This window comes from Labeo rohita, chromosome 17 (genome assembly GCF_022985175.1).
Source record: "Labeo rohita strain BAU-BD-2019 chromosome 17, IGBB_LRoh.1.0, whole genome shotgun sequence".
NCBI classification, from domain to species: domain Eukaryota; kingdom Metazoa; phylum Chordata; class Actinopteri; order Cypriniformes; family Cyprinidae; genus Labeo; species Labeo rohita.
Window position 1 is genome coordinate 25,263,167 of NC_066885.1, and position 22,937 is coordinate 25,286,103.

Genomic DNA, 22,937 nt, shown 5'->3' on the forward strand with positions numbered 1-22,937 from the left:
GTGACCTCATTATACCCCAAAGAAACAAAAGCAAACCAGATTAGTACCCAATTAACCTTTTCAGACCATGTAAGACCTCATAAGATCACCAAGAAACCACATCAGACCACATGTTTCCAGGCATTTATATGATGTTTCTAATAGTTATCATTTCTTAATTATTATTAGGCATTGTTAGCATGTTATTTGGTGCTGCTAACATAATTTAACAGGCTTGTTAGATTTAGCTAATATTTTAATTGCCAGAAAATGTTTTTACACATTGCTAGCACATTTTAACAAGTTTATAACACGTTTTAGCATGTTGCTAGCATGTTTAGCACTGTTAGCTTTTTAAAAACATTGTATGCCCTAAGAAAATTATGGTTTACTACAAATAAAAACAGAAAACCATGGTTACGATATTTAAACCATGTAAATCACAAATTAACCATGGTTTTGCTAACCATAGTTTAACCATGGTATTTGTAGTAAAACTGTGGTTATTCAAATGATTATTATCAATCCACCAAAAAAAACATGCTTACTTCCCTTTTAAAACCATGGTTACTTTTTGCAAAGCTTTGGTTTCCTTAAAACCTTTTTAGTAAATATAAGAAAATTCTTAAAACTAGAACAAGGTCAAATATGACTTAGACTCCTGTGTGTTTTAGGTTGTGATTTATTAAAATGACAGACTTTGCAATAATTATATTTTTTTAAAAAAGCATTTACTTTCTTTTATTGACTTAAATCCCTTTGAATCCTATTTCTTTAATTTCTTGTATTACATAAAATAAAAAGGATCATTTGTGAAAACATTACTCTGAGGGTTGATTTGCATTGATATGCATAAAACAATGTATAAATTAGACAAATATGGATTAAAACAAGGCTAACATTTAATTTGCATCAAAATATTTTTAATATCAATTATGAACAGTGGTTTGTAGCGCAAACAGTTATACCTCTTACAGCACTTTGTTATCCCTGGTGAAAAAAACAGCATATGCTGGTAGGTATGTTTTGATGCTTGAATGCTGGTTAGGTAGGTTTTGATGCTGGTTTAAGCTGGTCCTTTGCTGGTTTTGCTGGTCCTAGGCTGGTTTATGGTCCTTTGCTGGTTTTTGCTGGTCAAGGACCAGCATAAAAAACATACCTACCAGCATATGCTGGTTTTTCACCAGGGATTCTTCTACTATTTCTCTACAGCGGCTAAAAAGTCGGAAGTCTCGCATATTATGAAAGGTTATTGCAGTTATTATTTTCTCCGACTTGCGTGATACAAACTCGCAATTCTGCCTTTTTCCCCTCAGAATTTCTCTGGGAAATTGATTAAGAATTGCATAAACTTGCAATGCGAGTTATAAAGTCAGAATTGCGTGATATAAACTCACATTTTTTTTTCAGTGATATAAACTCATAAATTGCGAGATAAAAACTTACAATTCTGAGAAATGAATACAAAATTGCATGAACTCGTTATAAAGTCAGAATTGCGTGATATAAACACATTTTTTTCTGAGATTTTCGCAATTCTGCCTTTTTACCCGCAATTTTAACAATTTTTTGCGAGTTTTTTTCAGTTGCGAGTTATAAAGTCCCAATTTTGGGGAAAAATACTTATTCTCAGATTTGCGAGTATATACCTCACAGTTCTGACTTAATAATTTAAGTATTGTATTCATTTTTTTTTTATTATTTAGTGCAGAAACTGTCTTTTTTTCTTTTCACAACAGAACGAATGATTTCTAGGGAGAACTAGAAAACTACAAAGAAGCAACAAGTGTTCAACAGCCTACTCTTCAAAGAAAGCTTTTTTCAATAGCCTCTCCACACTGGCAATAGTCCCTATCGATTAGGACAAAGTAAATATTTTCGTTTTGTATTATGCAAGGCTTGTGATATTGCAGTAGAGGCGGGCAGTGGAAGGGTGGGGAACGCCATTTAAAGTCAGTGACTCTTGACAGGAATGCGCGTCCCCTGCGCTCAGGCAGCGCTTCGCTCCGCTGGTCTACTTTATTTTTAACACTCTGGGTGGGTCAAACAGCCGCTGATGAGAATGAGCGTTATACGCGGCGACCCTGAGCGCACTCCCTGCCCCTGCTGCAGCTCTCCCCCACCGTGACCTAGACCTCAGCGCCTCTCATGGGATTATTATTACCCTTCAAATAACGGACTTTATTATAAAGACGTCGACAAACAAGCTTGTCATTCTCCCGGACTGTTTTTCACTTGTATAGGTAAGTATACTAACACTTTTGAAACTCGTAGAGAGCCTGTCTTCAGTTTGGGACTCCCAATGTCATTTGATATTAGATGTATCAGAACAGTTGGTTTTAATCATTATGTATATTTGTATATATCTGAAAAGCAAAAATATTTCATTTTTCCCTGACAGGTTTGATTATTGTTCTTTTTGTTAAAGTACTGCAGTCTTATCAGAAGTGCAGCAACCTCTTGAGCACTGAACACGTTCATGTTGGCATGTGTGATTAAAAAAAACACTTGGAGAAGACACTGGATAGCCTACAAACTAATGCAAATATGTAAGAACTGTTCATTTTCATAATTATCTGTGTTTCACTTTGAGAACTTCTTTTCAAGTTCATTTCATAACTGTTAGCTCTCATACCTTGATTAATTTGACTCTGTGAGAAACTCTGCTAACTCATCATAAGCTGAGTCAAGCTCATCTAGACTGGTCGACCACATTAGTAACAAACCAGTTTGTTGTGTAAGTTTAAGGCAGTCAAGCTGGATTTTGGAACATAGACCAGTTTGAGCACCCAGAAACCATGTTCCAATAACTACAGCTATCAGCTAGTTAACATAAAATCAACACACATCCGCCTGTTTCTCACTGAATAAACAGAAGAAAGCTGTTTCACAATATTGGCAAAAGAAAAACAGCTGTCGCTAAGTCTTTGAAATAATAAAATTAGGTGAGCTGTTTCAAGCTCACCTTATACGGTGAACCGCTGTGGTGTAAACACTATTACTTGCTGCCCAGAAATTCATAATATGACTATAAAGTTCATTCCAGGAATAGTTTTGTATTAAACTGTCTGTTAATTGTATTTTCTGCTTGCCTCAAGACCACTGTTGTGTTTAAAACTTACTTCATCTTAAACAGAACAGTTTATTCAGACATTAAAATCCCATCAGCCTGTTTTCATTGTATGGAAAGGAGCAGCGTGAACATTCTATGAAACATCTCTTTTTGTGTTTTACAGAATAAAGAATATGCAATGACATAAGTGTGAATAAATAATGTCAGAATTTTAGTTTGAGGGTAAACTTATTTCATCAAGGTGGTGTTTATACCCAAAATTGACTTTTTTATGTAACACAATACTCTGGTGCCTTAGTGCCAGGCTCCAGCTGTTCCTACAGTAACATGGCACACGCAGTGCGTCATGATTCATACCACACCTAAGTGTGGCCTCTCCCATCACACATGTGAGAAATAACCCGCTGTGTTGGCTTCCTGGACAGTAGATAGCTGCCCTCTCGGCTTCAGTTGCAGAATTTGAGTGTAAACACACTGTGACATTATCATGCCAGTGATAAATATTATTAGCTCTCACAGTATTTCAATTACAATTTCTATTGACAAATATAATGTTAATGACCTAAAATAAAAATCAGTCATATTTTATTTTTTATAAGTGAGATTTATACATCATTACAAATCATAAGGACTTATTAAGGACTACTTATTTGTGCTTGACAGCTTGGTTGCTATATTTTTACATTGTATGGAAAAGAGCAGCATCAGTATTCTTCGAAATTTCTTCTTTTGTTTTCTACAAAAGAAAGAAAGTCACACAGCTTTGGAATGACATTATGACATGATTTTCTTTTTTAGGTGAAGAATTTTTTCAAAGCTGTCCCTAGAACTGTCCCTCTCGTTCGGTTGAGATAGTAGATACTTCGTCATAAACTCTATGTGTGCACGTGAGCATATTGCAGAGAAAGAGACACCATACGCAGAGAGAGCTGCAAAGTTGTGCCTCTTGTGATAACGGGTTTCCCGCTGGTGGGTGGAGAATAGTTTTTTGATAACATCCCCCCTGCACTGGCCTGATAGAGAAAGAGAGAAAAAAAGAGAGTGAAAACCACCATCACTACTCTTTCTGACACCTGTTAGATTCTCCTCTTTTCTCAGTTCTTGAGGCAGATGTTGACTGTGTTGTTGATTTTGCATATTGTATGGCATGTAATGACATGTTCACGCCTAGCATTGTTACAGTACACTGACTCTGATGAACCACTGCAAACAGTAGGTGAAATCCATTTGGTCCAGTGCTTTTCAATGGCCTAGATATTTGGAGCCAACTAGAGCAGAAGCTTTGGATACTAATGTTTAGCAAGGATTTTTACCACTAATCATCTGACTGTGAGGAGAAACACGCAAGCAAATATCTGATCACGTAGTGCGTGACGAAGTAGGAAAATTTGTGAAGGGTGCTCTTCACATTCTCTAACTCCAAGGGGTTGCCCAGCCCCCCGTTTAGGGCGATAAGACTACACATGAGCAACATGCCTCACAAAGATAGAACTATCTCAGCAGCTAACCTTCACCCGCCATTCCACAGTAGCACACGCAAATACACACCCTCGTTAAGAGTGACGGTTAGAGGACATGTGCTGAAAATGGCGGCCTTTGGAATCTTGAGGATGTAGTGAAACATTCTATTAGGAAACAGGTAGAATTTTATTAATTGTTTTCCTAATAATAGCATTTTTGCCAGTTTTATAGACAGGGACAAGCAGAGAGGCAGGTAACAATAGGAGGATGGGCAACCACATGAGTCAGTTTTTGGCATAAGTGCCACCATAAATTTGCACATATCCTCTGTAGAGTCTTAAAATATCATCTAACTTCATAAATGATTCTATTATAAAAAAAAAAAAAAAAAAAAAATTGTTGACATCAACAATACTGTTTAACATACATTTCTGTGAATTTGAGACTACTTTGTGTTTTTCTAATTAAAAAACTTTTTTTAAATACAAGTTTTATTATCAATATAAAATATGAGTGAAAATTAGAATTTTTAATTAAATTTTCAAATCGAATCATTTCTTGAGCTGAAATGAACTGAATTTACAGTGAGAGTTCACCCAAAAATGACAATTCTGTCACTATTTACTCACCCTCATGTCGTTCCAAACCTGTAAGACCTTCATTCATCTTTGAAACACAAATTTTGATGAAATCCGACTTTCTGACCCTGCATAGACAGCAACGCAACTGACACGTTCAAGGCCTAGAAAGGTAGTAAGGACATATTAAAATAGTCCATGTGACATCAATGGTTCACCCTTAATTTTATGAAGCTATGAAAACACTTTTTGTTTGCAAAGAAAACAAAAATAACAACTTCATTCAACAATTTCTTCTCTTCCATGTCAGTCTTTGATGCGCATTCACAAAAGAGAAGAAATTCCAAAGAGCATCTTGAGCTTAAATGTAAGCACAGATGCAGTCTTTATAATTTTTTCAAAATTCTAAAACTTTTGACTTTCATTTTTCAATTATGGTTATTGTCTGTTCCCCACTGTATTCAAATAGGCTAATATAATCATGATTTGTGCCAAGAGTGTATTTGGTAAGGGGCTGTTTACACAGTAAAATGTTTTTGTATCCTACTTTTTCATTGTTTTATGTCATAATCATCTAGCACATGTAAACATGTGCTAGATGATTATGTTGAATTATTGTGGTTGTGTCTTTTCCAGTTTCTTGCACATGACAAAGCATTTTAAAAATAGACTTATTTTTTTCCATTCCACTGCCCATGTTTTGCATTTTCAAATGCAAAAATGTGTTTTGTGTGAACGGTCCCTTAAGCATGAGTACTGTATATCTAAATAAAGTGAGATGCAAACAGAAATTTCTAAAAATATAATAGCTGCAAGCAGTGATTACCAGGGTTCAAGCGCTTTAAAGCATTTAAGCATATATGAAAAAAAACATTGATTTAGGTAGTTACAGGCTTGGTAAATAATGATTTAAAAAAGCATTTCTGGCAAATCCAGGTAATTTATCATAGAAATATTATGGTTTTTAGCATTTATAACTGTTTTAGCACCAGCTGTGATCCAATCTTCTTAAAACTTTGGATGCTTGTTTAGAATCACGGTCGCATGTGCTCAGCAGGTTTTGTGAAGTTTTGAGTTTTCCTTTAGGCTTTATAGAATTTTTGGGTACATTTGGTCAGGCCCCTTTTCTAAATGACCCCGTTATAAGCTTCCCACAAGGTAAATTTCAATATTTTTTTAAATAATTATTGACCTAGAGACCCCAGAGTGTTGTACTGCAGTGTTTTTTCCTAGACTGAGTGAAAAACCGAAGACTAGTTTGCAAAAGTAGCTTTTTTCACATTGTTTACAGTTGTTTAACAAACAATATGATTGACGGTTCTAGATGGTTCTAGAGGCAAAGTTGTCAGAAATGGGGAGTTCTATCATAAGATACGAATATCGCGTGTATGTGTGAAAAACGCGCAATGTACAATTCTTTACGGCCTTGAAAAATGTGACATCCAGTGGCCCAGTGGCCGATTTCTTTTAAATTTCTCACAGACCTTTGGGGCCGTGAGTCAAACAGGCCCACAGAGTTTCGTTCCAATCGACCGCCGTTAACCTTGTCTAATAGGTGCTCAAACTTCATCAGCCAATGATGGCCATGTATATTTGAGATACACAAATGTCCTTATAGACACTTGTGGCACTTTGGACCAAGACTGTGCACAACGTTTTTCAAGTTGATAGGACAAATGATGGTGTAGTAATAGCCATTTGAACATTTTTCCCTCTTATAGCGCCATCAAATGGTCAAGCGCCACATTTATTTCCCTCAGACTGAGCTCTAGGTGTTCTGAGTTTGGCAGAGATATCTCATTCTGTTTAGGAGTTATAGGCATTTTTAGTGGCACTTTAGAGTCGAAAGTTCAACTTTTTTTTGATAATTATTGATATTCACTCTCCGGAAAATCTTCCTGCACTGGTTTGGTTCCAATCAGGCAAAAAACCTAGGACTAGTTTGCAAAAGTATGTTTTTTCAAAAAAATCCAAAATACCCAAAAATTACACCAGGCTCACGATTAAATCTAAGGCATGCGTTTTGTCCGGCATGAGCCAAGGATTCCAACGTCATAAGACACTTGGGCCTGCGACTGATGATTTTGGAATTATGAGTGATTTCATACTTTTGATCACTGTAGCGCCCCCGTCAGGCCGACTGGGGTGAGCCTTGGTCACGTTACAGGCGGTGTGAGTACTACCATCCCTCCAAGTTTCAAGTCTCTACAACTTACAGTTTGGTCTGCATGATCAGTTTTACATGGAGATTGCTGATCCTTGGCCATTCTAACAATTACAATAGGGTTTCAGTGCTATGCACTTGAAGCCCTAATGATAATCACTTCAGTGCAAAATCTAAAATGACTTCTTTAAAAATAAATGTCCACTTAAACTCCTCCTCTTATCTTTCACCTTTCAGATCATCCATCTCTGGCATTCCACTGTGTTGTCTTCCTCGCGTGGCACGCTGAGGTGTTTGGTCCCTCTCATTCCTCTTCATTTCGATGGCAACTATGACCTCCACCACCGACTTTGACAATGCTGAAATCACCCAGCAGTACAGCCGCATCAACACCCGCTTCGAACTGTCTGACGAAGATCTCGACAACGACAACAGCTCGGCCAGACTGTTTGAGCGCTCACGCATTAAAGCGCTCGCAGGTGAGTCGTCTCAAGTGACATAAAACTGAGCATATGTTGCTTTGGCTTAGATATACAGAGCCCACAAATGTGCAAATACATATACAGACGTACAGGCAGCTGAACCCTATCCTCTCCTGCTCCCCTCGATCAGCCAGGATCATTTGCACATACCCAGCATGCCTCGGTATGACTGAGCTGGACAGCTGTCCTGCCCGTCTGCGCCCATAGCTTAGATCTCCGGGATGGTTGCAGGAGCTTGTAATTTTTGGCACACCTGTGGGGTCTGCTGCTCTCAGAGACAGCAAGTTTTAAATAGCGACTTCATGAGTAGACTCCCAATCCACACATGAACGTTATGAAAACTCTTTGACTGACAGTACACTATCATACATTTTTTTCAAAGAAAATGTAAGTGGTGCTTCACGATGCCAGGGTGATACTGTGAGGCTGCTTGGGTTCTGGGACATTGTTAGGAGGTTGCTTACTGGCCCAAGTCAAAAAATCCTCACACATAGTCCTCTGTGACTGAATTAACACTGTAAACCAGCTCTGACTGTATCTCTGACTGTAACAGAATATTTTTCCTTATGCCTGTGAATGTCTACACTAACTACTTCTAGACGAATGAGATGTCAAGGTGTTGATTAGCATTCTACAGTATGTACTTTTCCTCACAAAACACTACAAAAGGCAGGCAAAGCATTTTGGAGAATAGACGGATGGATGTATTAAAAAACAAGGCATGAATCAATATACAAGTGTGAACTGAATGTAATGTTTTCTGACACTTACAGAGATAGTTCACCCAAAAATAAAACTTTTGGTTTAATTTACTTACTTAGTTGTTTTCAACATAATAATAATATTAATAATAATAATAATAAATGTTTTTTCAGGCCGCAAATTAGAATATTAGAAAGATTTCTGAAGGATCATGTAACTGGAGTATTAATGCAAAAAATTCAGCTTTGAAATCACAGGAATAAATTATTTTTCAAAATATATTTAAATAGAAAACAGTTATTTTAAATAGTAAAAATATTTCAAAATGTTTTTGCTGTACTTGAATAAATGCAGGTTTGGTGAGACTTCTTTAAAAACATTAAAAAAAATCTTGACTGGTAGTGTAGATCTGTACTGCTCAAGTCTTGAACTGGTTCAAATAGTTCCGTTTGATTTGGTGAACTAGTTCAACTAGTTCACGAAAAAGAACTGGTTCAAAAGAATGATTAGTTTGCAAACTGGTCAGAAAGCTCTCAGATTTCATTAAAAATATCTTAATTTGTGATCCAAAGATGAACGAAGGCCTTATGGGTTTGGAACAACATGAAGGTGAGTAATTAATGACACAATTTTCATTTTTGGGTGAACTATTCCTTTAAAAGAAAATGTATCATAGTGTAAATTTATATTACATGCAGTTAGTTTAACTTTAAAGTGCTTTTACCCACTTAAGTACGATTTAAGTGCGTCTTTATATTTTCTTAATTTGAAATATTTTTGAAATATAAGTGTACTAGTGAACATTTATGGTAAACTAAAGCTTATATGTCACCCTGGTCTACAAAACCAGTCATAAGTAGCACGGGTTTATTTATAGCAATAGCTAAAATTACATTGTGTGGGTCAAAATGATTGTTTTATGCCAAAAATCATTAGGATATTAAGTAAAAATCATGTTCCATGAAGATATTTTGTAAATTTCCTACTGTGAATATATCAAAAGTTACTTTTTGATTAGTATTATGCATTGTTAAGAACTAAATTTGGACAACTTTAAAGGCGATTTTCTCAATATTTAGATTTTTTTGCACCTTCAGATTCCAGATTTTCAAATAGTTGTATCTCATCCAAATATTGTCCTATTCTAACAAACCACATATTAATGGAAAGCTTATTTATTCAGTTTTAGTTCAGGTGATGTATAAATCCCAGTTTAAAAAAACTGACCCTTATGACTGGTTTTGTGGTCCAGGGTCACATATGTCATGCATTTAGTTTTATGAAAATAAGTGTTTTGTTTAGAGTCTGTCTGCTTTGAAATGCATTGGCGATGGTGTACTCAAATCCGACCTGCTTCTTTAAGCCAAGTGCATGTTGCTGAGCCAGGGGGAGCGTGATGTGTTCTATCGGTGTGTCTGTGCTCTGCTCTTTCTCTAATGCAATTAGAGAGAGTTAAAAAGTGAGCGAGAGCGAATGAGCGAGAGAGAAGTGGTTCCCTTTCTTCACCGTGATTTACAGCCTTTGAACAGACACACATCCCTCTGAGTATACTAAGTACACTTAGAGTACACAGTCATTAATACATTTGTAGTTTGTATTTACATCAGGGCCAAAATCGCTTATGCACGCACTTACAGTCTGACATCACACTGCATTTGTAACAAATCAAAAAAACACACACAAGCACGTGTACGGCCATTTGATGAAATTTTAGATGTGTGTTGTGGCGTGGACAGGAATGGGGGCATATTATATGCATGGAGAACCACTCCATGTGCTGCCGGGGAGAGGCACAACAGCATCACTGCTAAGTGAAGAGTGAGTGAGGGCGGGAAGGAGAAAGAGAGTGAGGGAGGGAGGGCGGGCAGGCAAGAGAAAGAGGGAGAAGATAACAGGACTCAAGACAGAAGGAGGGAAGAAGAGTGTCCTGTTTGTCTCGCTCTTTGCATGTTGATTTAACGTGGTGAGGATGAGCAGCCCGTGTTTGTGTCGCGCGGTGCCCGTGAGCCAGGCCCGGCTGAGGGAGGTCAAGCTCAGCTTGAAGACCAGCAGAGAGACCATCGCGATCCGCCCTACCCCAGTCGTCCGAGAAGTCAGCAGCCGGCAATATACCACGGTAAAAGATGCCCCGACCCGGACCAATGCACCAAGCAGTCGGAGCAGAAGCACCCCGCCTGTTTACAGGGCCCAGAGCAGGAGAGGGGGCAAAACTAACAGCGCCCACATTCGTGAACCCGAGCACCTGCCGGAAAGGAACGGAACTTTACCCGGGATCGCACCTAAAGTAGCGCCCATGACTCTCACTTCAGTCTCTTCAACCTCATCATCCTCTTCCTCCTGCACCCCAAGGGGCCATCGGCCTTCGCCTCCACGCTCCTCACCATCTTGCCCTCTGTCCCCGTCCCGGAGTATGAGACGAGCACGATGGCTGAGCTACAGTACTTCCAACATCTGCTTTAACAACTCCATCCTGGATGGGCGGTTCAGACAACTGCAAGGTAGTGTCCTGCTGGAGTTTTTCGTCAAAGAGGGGGCAGTCTTTCCCAGCATACCCCTCCACCCTGCCACAGGGGAGTTATGGGATTAGGTAGAGATCAAGAATGGGAAGGGCGTTAAGGTGGTATACTAGATGGGATGCTGTTTGTCTTTTTATGTGCAGAATTTGTTAATATTATTATTTATGCTGCATATACGCCCCAATTGCTCACTGCGTTACCTGTAAATATTTAATGACAAGGCCATTCAGTGGAAAAAATACTTCTTGCCCCCACCCCATAAAAGTGATTGGTATGCTTGCAGACTATCCAACATCAACTTCTTGTCTTCTGTTATTCTTACCTCTTACAGGAAATTGTTGTTTATGTCTTTTTCTCTGATTTGGGATTTCAGCATCAAGGTCTCCTGTCTCACTTATTTTCTCCTGGCAGCTCTGTTTATTTTTAGAGAGAAGTTGACTGTCACTGTTAATTTGCGTAAAACTGTGCTTCCTCTTTTTCTCTGATGGGAGAGTTCTTTTAATGCTGTGGAACAGAAAGAGCATAGTTCAGAAAGAGTGTATTTCTTTTGATAACTACTGTATCACAATGTTTACATGTATAGGAGGGGATTAAACTTGGTTAGTGTGAAGACAAATAGACATGGACTAGTTTGCATACTACTTTTCTACTGCTCTAGTTAGTGGTGTTTCTGAGACATGCATCACTAGTACTTCTGCTTATATTTATGGTAATAGGGTTTTATACAAACTCCTGCTGTCAATCGGTTTAAAAAAATAACAAATTAATCACATTTTTCTGAAATTAATCACGATTAATCCCACCTAACAAAATTTTTACATATACTTTTATATTGCAGAAAACAACATGAAGACAGTGTATTTTTAATATTATAAAATATATTTTTCATGAGTGAAGGTGTGTATCACTTATACCAATATTACTGATGTCTCTAGGAAATTGTTCTTTTGCTCCTAACATTTAACCATTGACTATAGCCATTCAGCAATACAGTATAATTGAAAGCTATCAATTTTAACATTTATTTGACTTAAGTGAACTTAAAACAATCTTCACATAAACCCATTATTTACCTGTGCCCTTCAGCATGTAGGAAATATACAGAAATTGAATAAAGTTACACTAAATACTAAGTTAATTAAATATAGATGAATCCTAAAAACTATAAAAGTTACTGAATTCCACATTTTTCTTTTGTTGTTTGGTTAATAGATATCACAGAGCTGGGTTATTAGGTTATTAGGCTGCTATTACTTTAAGAGCTGCCGCTGATAAACGTGACACAGATCTGACATGTATGCTCGTAGTTTCATTCGTGCTTTAATATAAAATGATACTGGTTATAGCGGACACCGCAGCATTTGTGTGTGCAAATGACCCTTCGCAAATGCGTTGTAAGTTCCCTCTTTTCTTATTTACTTAACGTAATAAATAAACATAATAATATAATATATACATAATATAAACATAATTGAAGATCAGATTGTATTTCATTTCCAGAAAGTCATCAATACACACAATTTTTCAAGTTTAAGTCCATCGAAGATAATCTACTCTCCTGTCTGGTTTGTTTGTCAGACAAAATAGCGTTTTCGGCATTATGATTGGTCAGATTGCCTGTCAATCAAGTGGTTTGTGAAGGGTCAATTGAAGAGCACATGCTACAAGCACAATATAATGGCTGACAGGACAGGTAAATTTTTACAGCAGTTCACTACCTATGTTTCCATCCAAAGATGCAAATTTAAGCGCAAAACTGGAATATTGCATAAAACATTTGCCAATAAAGCACTTTTTATTCGCAAATGTTTCCATCCAACAGAAATACTTTGATGCCAGACATTGCTCAGGCATTTCAGAACGACCAAAACATCATTTCAGATGCTGTGCAGCGAGATCGGTCCGCTGGTTAGCCAAGGTATCCCATCCCATCGTGCAAAGTCACATGACTTTTTTTGATGCGCGTGGTGTAATTTATTCAGTAAATGTCTTTCCATGGTAATTTATGTACATTTTTTCTTATCGGATAAAACATTTATCCTACTCAGTTGTGCACATAAGTTTTTTATGCGCATTTTTAGAAGATGTTCTGCATCTAAATAAACACACTTTTTTGTCACGAAAAAAAAGAAACAAAAGCTGTGAGTGGGTTGGCCAACCCTAGCCCCGCCCCTGCGTTAAATATTTATTATGTAGTCAAACTGGAAAAATTATTTGCCTGTGGTAACGCTTCTATTCTTGATAGCACTAATAGAAACCAATTTTAGAGTAAATAAAAAAATGAAGTAATTGTTTACACTTGCAGAAAAAATCTGATTTTTTGCTCACACCTGACACAGATCAGAATTTGATACACTCGTGTAAACACAAAAATCCGCACAAGATCCGATTTTTTTCGCATCCGATCTGAGCCGTTTCCAAATGTGGTTTTAGATCAGATACATATCCGATATCTGGACATCCGATCTGCGTCTAAACAGGCATATCTGATTCTCCGTGTTGAATGTCATAATTTCACACTGGGCTGCGTTTGCGAGACATGCCTCGACAAAAGTATAGAGGGTATGCATTGACGTCACTTTCCTGCCGGAACATAACCCCTTCAGCCGGACTGAGTGGCAAAAGAGGCAGCTGCGTGAATGGGTTTAATAGGGCAGCTGCAAATACACAAAAAAGTTAAACTTAGTTAAACTTGCTGGACTCTATATAGTGTTGCTTACAACTTACCAAATATCCAGTGGTCCATGGATATTGATATGCAGCCAGGAATTGTGTTTTCTGACATTTATATGTGCCTGATTTCAACGCCAGGGAAATAAATAAAGCAAATTTGCCTGTCAGTGCATTTTGTAAATACTAAATAGGTTGGTCTAAATCTGGGTGATCAACTATATCAATGTTATATTTATTGTCATATCGTCCAGCACAAAAACTTATATAGTAAACTGTGAAACTTTTATAGTGTTTATTTAAAAACATCCAGATATTCAGAATTTAAGATGGTATTTAATTGATGAGTTGTCAATACGAAACATTATAATACAATATACAGGGTACGATTTTACTGCAAAATTCAACATATTAACATCATAACTGCATATCCGTGTTTCGCTGCCTTAAAGGGGTCATCGGATGCTAAGTTCACTTTTTCATGTTGTTTGAACATTAATGTGTGTTGGCAGTGTATGTACAAATCTACCCTATAATGATAAAAATCCATGCAGTGGTTTTTAATTAATCTGTAAAAATAATATCCCCTTTTTCAAATCGAGCTGTTCTCAGATGCCTGTCCGTGTGCCGTCACACCGACAGAGGCCGCTCCCACGAGAGATGATTGACATGAGCTCTTACCTCAGACCAGCTGTCACAGTCCAGTAACTTTCCATGTTTTGATGCCAGAGCAGGGATGTAACTTAGACAAGAATATCTCCGATTGAGCGATTGAGGTGTTGTGTTGCTGGATGTAATAATGAACTTAGTGGTCGTCATTTACTCCCGACATCTGAGCCGCTGAAGATGCAGTAGATTACATTTGTTTGTGAAGGGAATGCACCTCCCGATCTACATATATCCGTTTATATTTGTGTGAATCATTCATGATCCAGCTTCACTTACAGCAGAAGTGAATATAATAGTTTTTTTTATGAATCTTTGCGATCGCCATTCCATATAATGTGGTAGTTAGGAAGTTTAGCGGCTAAACGCGGCTAATGTAAACAAGACCGTCTTTCCACACAGAGAAGAGAAGGGCGGGGTGAGCTGATCTCATTTGCATTTAAAGGAACAACCCCTTAGAATGAGATGATTTTTGCAGAGCTCATTTTGACAAGGTAAAAAGGGTGTTGTTTTACAAAACCATTGAGAATTTTTAATCAAAGTATATTAGAGACTTTTCATTAAGACCCTAAAGAATCATATCAGCTTGTGGAAAATGGGCATCCGATGACCCCTTTAAATCCATTTGTTTCTGTAAATTGCAGCTTTTCATTTGCTTCTCTTTTCTGTAGCGTTCAGCAGTCTGTAAAAATATACCTCAGATTTCTTGTCAAATCTCTTTGTACAGTCAATCGCAAAGCTCTTTCTCGTTTTAGATGTGTTTTGTCCTTCTGTCCCAGCATTCTTAGCCTGCGTCCAAATGTGCATACTATGCATCCTAAATTCTATGTGATAGTAGTAATTTTCAATACTATTTAGGGCAGATAGGGTGAACGGTATGCACATTGGGACGCAAGATTAGTCTTTTTGTCACTCTGTGGCCAATTTAGCTGAAGGTGACGTCACATGCATACCCTCTATACCAGACAGCAAATAATTAAACAAAGATAGCGAAAGCGCTCGCATAGAAACTCAAAGCTAGTCTTATTTTCGCAAAATGTTTGTACCGTCTCCTTTTCGTCAAAGGAGTCGGCTTGGTTTTACCATTCCTGTAGACGATTTTGATAAACATGACACAGTACGCTATAGCATTAACATACCATGAAAAGAGCTTGTAATCCTATTAAAGCACGGGATGGAATACAGTGAGTGAGTCTGGTAAATCATGAATTAGCTTTCATCATCAAAGCTTGTGCAGCCAGCTGCGCTGGAGAAACCGATGTAGAAACAACCTTATGATGGCAGCATTAAAAAGCCGTTTTCGCTTTCTTTGTTTAATTATTTTCTGCCAGGTATACTTTTGCCGACTTTGGAAAATATGAATAAGCAAAAGTCCATCCAGAATTCGAGGGTCAGTCGTTGCGCTCAGGGTCGCGAAATCTGTGTATTAAGACTTGCAGTGTAAACGCAGCCATAGTAACACTGTGAGACATTGTCACACTTAACAACTGTGAAATATAGGGACAGTTGCTGACTATAAAGTTGCAATTATGAGAATTACAGCTGCAGATATACACTGAAGGAGGGACTTCATATCTAAGGACAAGAACATCATAGAGATCACCCAACATGGCTGCAGATGTATTGCTTTTATGTGTCCTCCCATCACAAAGCTCTCTGGTGGTAACAATCTAATCTTGTAGGGCCAGAATCCTCAAAACAGTGACTCAGGTATGAGAATTTAGTGAGACTGCAGGTCACATCCAGTAAAGGCTGACTATGGAAAAAAAAACACTGGCTTGTTGCGTACAGGGAAAATCCATCAATATGAATATTTCACAGACCTTTCATGTGAGCTGGAAAGAATATCAGAGATCAGCAGGACCCCACTGAAACAAACTCTATTTAGACTCGCTGATGGTCTAATGGAAAGAGAGAGAATCATTTAGTAGAGGTTAGACTGCAGTCCTGCTGTACAAAGTGTGAACAGGAAGAGGAATCATTTGGCAGTAGTTCGATCATGAAATATGTAGTGTTGCCAAGCTTAGCTCTCGTTATGCTTTATCACATCTGGAGCTTTCCTAACTCTGGCAGGAACATAGTAAATTGCACTTTGAAAAGCGAAATAGTGAAGTTGTTACTTTAAAGAGCTTTTTCTACCTGACCTGACCCTTATTTATTTAAGGTTTATAATTCAAGGTTTGCCTGGTTAGCATGGCCTCCCAGCCCTGTCTTATAGATGCTATATATTTGCAAACAACATGTATTTATATTTCATTATATTGCAGTAGATGTTTTAGCCTTCACGATAGCTCAGGGTAGTCATGAAAGAGCTTAGGACTGAGTGGCAATCACAGTTGTTGTGACAGCAATTTCCTTTGGCTCCAGGGTAATTAGCCACTTGACATTTATGGCTCAGGAAATTGTCTGAAAAACATTTGCAAACAATTTATTATAAATCTCAAATTCAGGTTGATTCATTCATTTAAAATTATATTTTTGACTTGAATAGAACCATTTTTTATATTTTATCGCATGAAATACATGTTTAAGGTTACCAGAAAATCAAGAACAACATACCAACATAAGAAACATTTGTGTTACTACAACTCTTTAAATGAATGAAGTAAATTAATGGAAAAGGCTAATGGCTTACGGATAAAGGTGCATGGAAACATTAGTTTAACATTAATGATAGGAAACGAGATTTGTATGACATTTCAAATTTTAATATTTATGGCTAAATGAAAGCCTTTTTATCTCTCTACAGATGTGCTTTTGGCCCAGTATTCTTTTTATCAAGTGATTTTTTTATAGTAAAGCACTTTTGACAATCAATGCCTTTCAAAACAGCTTTATAAAAAAATTGTGAATTTTCATGTCTGTACTAATATTTAATATAAACTTTCTAATCTTAACACCTCTGAAGGATTGTTCCTGCATGCTCAAAAATAGTTCAGACATCATGCATTACACATTTGAATGTTCATTATTTTTTCATTGCTTTGTGATCCAGATGGAGGAGGAATGCTTTTATACCATAGTTTTTCCGTTCAGAGAATATGGCAAAATGTCAGGGTAATTTAACGGTGTTGTAGTCCAGATCACTTCATTCTTGTTCAAGTCCAGACCAAGACTTGAGAAGGCTGAGACTAGAGGAGGGTCAAGTCTGAGATAGTTTAGCTGTAGTTTAAGCATAAATGGGAAGGTAATGTTTTCCGGCATGCATCCATTCTCCACCCACTTCTCATTCTAATCTTTTCCAACGCTTCCTCTCTTACTCGCTCTGTTTTTTCCTACCTTTCTCTTTTGTGTCATTTCCATCCCTCCATCCTTCCAGTTTCCTGCGGCCATAGGATCTGAATCATTTATAAAATGCATCATTAAGAATGCACAGTTTTGTTCTTTTTGTGGTAGAAACTTAAATAAACGTGGTACTGCAGAAGACTTTCTCAGGAAAAACACATGAACATACATAATAATACACTATGAAGAATACACATGCATAGATTATATACTATAATCACTGTATGATTGTGACAATATAAGCTACAAAAAGTATTCCATATATGTCTATTCTCCATCTAAATGGGTGAATCTCAAGAAATCACAAAAATGAAGCCTTTTGAAGATTTTATGCATTGTGACATTGTTTTCAATATAGTTGAGCACACTGACAATTATGAACATCTACAGTAATGTTTTATTTTAAACATTTGAACATTATTGCACAGTTTTGAGTATACATTTTGAAAGTATTTATTGTACTGAATTTAAGATTATATGCAAATGGAAATGCTTAATTGCCATTAAATTGTTTTATTTGTAAAATGTATTATTTCTAATTTTATTATTTTGATTCTTATATTTTTCTGAGATTCATGTAATTATGAGATGTGTAATTATCAGATGTGAAATTACTAGGCCACATCAGAGTAGCTGAATGTTTTCCCTTTGCTGTCAAAAACTAGACGAACGAGAGGCTGTCCAGAAGAAGACCTTCACAAAATGGGTGAATTCAATATTAGCCAGAGTCAGCTGCCGAATCTCAGATCTCTATCTAGACCTTCGGGATGGGAGAATGCTCATCAAACTACTGGAGGTTCTGTCAGGGGAGAGACTGGTGAGTGTGTTTAGTATGTAACATGTCAAAACTTGATTTGTCCACACCACAGATCAGGAATTAATTGTGATTGTGAGTCTTTTCATTAATATCTTTGACTCTCAATCTTTTCCCACTATTCAGCCTAAACCAACCAAGGGCCGAATGCGCATCCACTGTCTGGAGAATGTGGACAAAGCTCTACAGTTTCTAAAGGAACAAAGGGTGCACTTAGAGAACATGGGATCACATGATATTGTAGATGGGAACCACCGGCTCATCCTAGGCCTTATATGGACCATCATTCTTCGCTTCCAGGTCAGCTCATTATTCTGACGAGACAACTTTTTTGACCACTCAATTCATTCTGTATCTCTAAGTATAATTGTATATATAACAGGTATGAGAGAATGTTTTTAGATATTAAAAACTGAAATAAAACATTTCTCAGCCTATAAAACATACAGAACAATCCAAACTTTCCATTTACAGTGGACCTACAGCAGAGTTTTTGTATTGTGTCTGTGGCTGATAAGAAAAGCTTACATTTATTTGGCTCATTGGAAAAGCTTATATTTATTTTTAAATCTCTCATTTTGATAGCTGGATATTTTTAGCCCAGCTACTTCAAACAATGTAGTCTGCTACATAATTCAGACCCTCAAAAATGAAAGGAAAAATACCGAAATGGGAATTGTTGACTGCTCTTTATTCTGCCTGGTTCCCACAGCGACGTGCAAACTACTGTGATATAAAAAGTCAGGATCTAAATAAAGTAACAATGCCTCTGCATATCCAAGAATGGATGCCCAAGGGCAAATTACGGTAGCTCTTTTAATTAATGTAAGATTTAGAGTACATGAAATGTCAACCGAATGTCTAGTTGACAGAGGTACTCTAGATGTATGAATATAGTATAATATACATGTGGGATTTAACTTGGTTTTTGTTCTTTTCTCATGTGAATACAGATTCAAGACATTATAGTAGAGACAGGACAAGCTGACCAGACAGGCCGACAAGAGACCCGCTCGGCCAAAGATGCACTGCTCCTCTGGTGCCAGATGAAGACTGCAGGGTAGGACAACATAATTTCATAGTAAATCTTCTATTTTTATGAGAAATTTGTGGTTGCAGTTGGATTTTGTCTTATGTTGTTTTGTCTCTGCAGGTACCCCAATATAAACATCACCAATTTCACCACAAGCTGGAAAGATGGCATGGCTTTCAACGCTCTCATTCACAAACACAGGTGACAAACAAAAGACAAAATATTAAGACCAAATAGAAATGTTAAGACAAAAGATAGCTTGTGGAGACATTGCTTAGTAGACATGCATTGATATGGACACCACTGAGATTAAATGGAGAGACCTTTCTTGGATTTCCCCAAGAATTTAGATTAGATTTCTTAGAATCGCATATGCATCACTATCAATCACAAACTGTAGAGATTTACCAAGATCTGCAATCAAAAGTTTGAGATTTCAGTATGAAGTTGACTATTAAATTAAACATCTTGAGCAACCACTGAGAAAGGAAATTCATCCTGTTCTTCTTCATACTATCCTATCAATAAAAAATAGATACAAACCAAAAAACATCTTCATTTCAGGCCTGATCTGGTGGACTATGGCAATCTACAGAGGTCCAATCCCACTCACAACCTTCAGCAGGCCTTTAACGTAGCTGAAAAGAAGCTTGGTGTCACCAAGCTCCTGGATCCAGAAGGCGAGTAACACCCACCGGCTATTACGCCAAACATAAAACAATTATCCTCCCATTATAGGGAAAACATCTTTATATTGTATTATTTACAGATGTGTTCACGGAGAACCCAGATGAGAAGTCCATAATTACATATGTTGTTGCATTTTACCACTACTTCTCCAAGATGAAAGCTCTGGCAGTTGAGGGCAAGCGAGTTGGAAAGGTGCAAAATTTAAGCCAGTCCATTCCCATGTGAATTTTATGTATTTAATGCAAGAGGAGGATCATTTGCATTGACCTATCATATTCTCCAGGTGCTAGACCAGGCCATTGAAACAGAGAAGATGATTGAGAAGTACGAGACGTTGTCATCAGACCTGCTAACCTGGATTGAGCAAACCATCATTGTCCTGAACAACCGCAAGCTTGCTAACTCCCTTACAGGCGTCCAGCAGCAACTTCAGGCTTTCAACTCTTACCGCACCGTGGAGAAACCACCTAAGTAATTTAGGCTATTTATCAACAAATGTCTCTTTTTAGTTAACCAACTGCTAACCAACCAACTTTGAATTGCTTTTTAACTCTTTAGGTTCCAGGAGAAGGGCAACTTGGAAGTACTGCTGTTTACTATCCAGAGCAGAATGAGGGCCAACAATCAGAGAGTCTACACACCTAAAGAGGGTGCATTGGTGTCTGATATCAACAAGGTAAGATGCTAAGGTTAATGCTGCATTGATTTAAACTCAGGAAGTATGAATTTCCATCCTCCAATTAGGGAAGGTGCAATATAATGCCACTTGAAGTCAATGACAATAGAACTTATATCTGCAAATAATTTTTGCATTTTATCTTCTAAACACTAAGCAATAGAATATGGTGCTTATATGGTGAGAGCAAGTGAGAATATTCCATATCTCCAATATTCCAAGCTCCAGCAATGATATCAATCAATTCATGAGAAAACAGACAACTGTTAACTCAACCACTTTGGGTAAATTGCCTTTGTTCTCAGGCATGGGAGCGGTTGGAGAAGGCAGAACATGACCGTGAGCGGGTCCTAAGGGATGAACTCATTAGGCAGGAGAAGCTGGAGCAGATGGCTCGTCGTTTTGACAGGAAAGCAGCTATGAGAGAGACCTGGCTACAAGAGAATCAGAGATTGGTTACACAGGTAACTCACTATCCTTCATCTAAAAGTGCAGAGAGCCTCTATTTATTTAGATACCCATCATTGCATGTTTGCCAACACCTGAAGATTGAAATGAATGAACTTGCTTTCTACTTTGAAGGACAACTTTGGCTATGACTTACCAGCAGTGGAGGCAGCTAAGAAGAAACATGATGCAATAGAAACAGACATTGCTGCATATGAAGACCGCGTTCAGGCACTGGTGGCCTTGTCTAAAGAACTGGAAGCAGAACGATACCATGATGCTAAAAGGATTGATGCAAGAAAAGACAATATCTTGAGGCTGTGGGACTACCTGCAGGAGCTCCTGAAAGCTCGCAGAGGTCGTCTAGACATGAACCTCACCCTTCAAAAAATCTTCCAGGAGATGCTTCACATCATCAGCTGGATGGATGAAATGAAGGTAAGAAGGACAAATGAGTGAATAGTGTACTTGAATATTATGGTTTCATTGTAAGTCAAGCAAAAATGTATTGTTATTCAATCTATTTCTTATGTGACATTTGTTCTTCAGAGCCGACTCTTGTCCCCAGACTTTGGAAAACACTTATTGGAAGTGGAAGACTTGTTGCAGAAACATTTGTTGCTAGAAGCTGATATTGCATTACAGGCAGAAAGAGTACGATCAGCCAATGCAGCTGCTCTTAAATTTGCCAATGGTGACAGTGAGTACAGTTGAAGCAGTCTCTGTAGTCTTTTTGTTGCAATTGTAACACACTGTTCATTGTTACTTTACTTTTCTGCTCTTAATCATCTAGGTTATAAACCATGTGACCCACAAGTGATCCGTGATCGGGTACAACACTTGGACCTGTGCTACCAGGAGTTGTGTGCTCTGGCAGCTCAGAGGAAAACTCGTCTTGAGCAGTCGCGACGACTTTGGAACTTTTTATGGGAAATTGCAGAGCTGGAGAGCTGGATTCGGGAAAAGGAACACATCTTCTCCTCTCTTGACTATGGTAAGGACCTGACCAGTGTGCTGATACTGCAGAGCAAACACAGTGTCTTTGAGGATGAGCTTGCCGCCAGACGGGACAACTTGAAGCAGGTGATGGATGAGGGAGAAAGCATGATCCAGGCCAAGCACTTGGGTTCCCCCAAAGTGCAGCAGCGCATGGATGATGTGCAAAATCAGTGGCAGCAGCTGGAGGAACTGGCTGCCTTCCGTAAACAGAATCTGCAAGACACCCAATGCTTCTTCCAGTTTCAGGGTGATGCCGATGACCTTAAAGCCTGGCTGGTTGATGCTATGCGGCAGATGAGCAGTGACGACATTGGGCATGATGAGTACACAACACAGCGACTGCTCAAAAAACATCGTGACTTGAGAGATGAGGCAGCTAAGAATGGAGCCACCATTGATGCTCTATCCAAACAGGCCAATGCACTTCCTGAGGAATTAAGGAACACACCAGACATACAAGGACGTTTGAACGATATCCGGGATATGTATATTGAGCTTCTGACCCTCGCAGACCTGAGGCAGAAGAAGCTGGATGACACCATGGCTCTTTACACTATCTTCAGTGAGACAGATGCTTGTGAGCTCTGGATGAGCCAGAAAGAGACCTGGCTGGTTGGGCTGGAGACGCCGGAGAATTTGGAAGATCTGGAAGTTGTACAAAACAGGTATGGTTATTGGTTTTATCAATCCAGAGACAAACTA

At 38.0% G+C, this 22,937-nt stretch overlaps 1 protein-coding gene across 4 annotated transcripts in view; it reads left to right on the plus strand.

Annotated features, from left to right (window-relative positions):
• The first annotated feature begins 1,945 nt into the window (after nt 1–1,945).
• The window catches only part of sptb (spectrin, beta, erythrocytic), a 31,065-nt gene continuing 10,073 nt past the window's right edge, over nt 1,946–22,937 (plus strand). The window contains exons 1-15 of one of the 4 annotated variants that reach the window (XM_051134013.1): nt 1,946–2,222; nt 2,381–2,528; nt 7,493–7,734; nt 18,242–18,393; nt 18,517–18,690; nt 19,344–19,450; nt 19,544–19,624; nt 19,988–20,103; nt 20,193–20,305; nt 20,397–20,584; nt 20,672–20,789; nt 21,095–21,253; nt 21,372–21,674; nt 21,786–21,936; nt 22,030–22,900. In XM_051134013.1, coding sequence (XP_050989970.1) covers nt 7,578–7,734; nt 18,242–18,393; nt 18,517–18,690; nt 19,344–19,450; nt 19,544–19,624; nt 19,988–20,103; nt 20,193–20,305; nt 20,397–20,584; nt 20,672–20,789; nt 21,095–21,253; nt 21,372–21,674; nt 21,786–21,936; nt 22,030–22,900 — 2,690 coding nt within the window. In that variant the 5' untranslated portion in view covers nt 1,946–2,222; nt 2,381–2,528; nt 7,493–7,577. Of the gene's footprint in view, nt 2,223–2,380; nt 2,529–7,492; nt 7,735–10,393; nt 10,938–18,241; nt 18,394–18,516; nt 18,691–19,343; nt 19,451–19,543; nt 19,625–19,987; nt 20,104–20,192; nt 20,306–20,396; nt 20,585–20,671; nt 20,790–21,094; nt 21,254–21,371; nt 21,675–21,785; nt 21,937–22,029; nt 22,901–22,937 lie in introns of those variants that run through there. The other 3 variants (XM_051134015.1, XM_051134014.1, XM_051134016.1) reach the window with 3 other exon arrangements.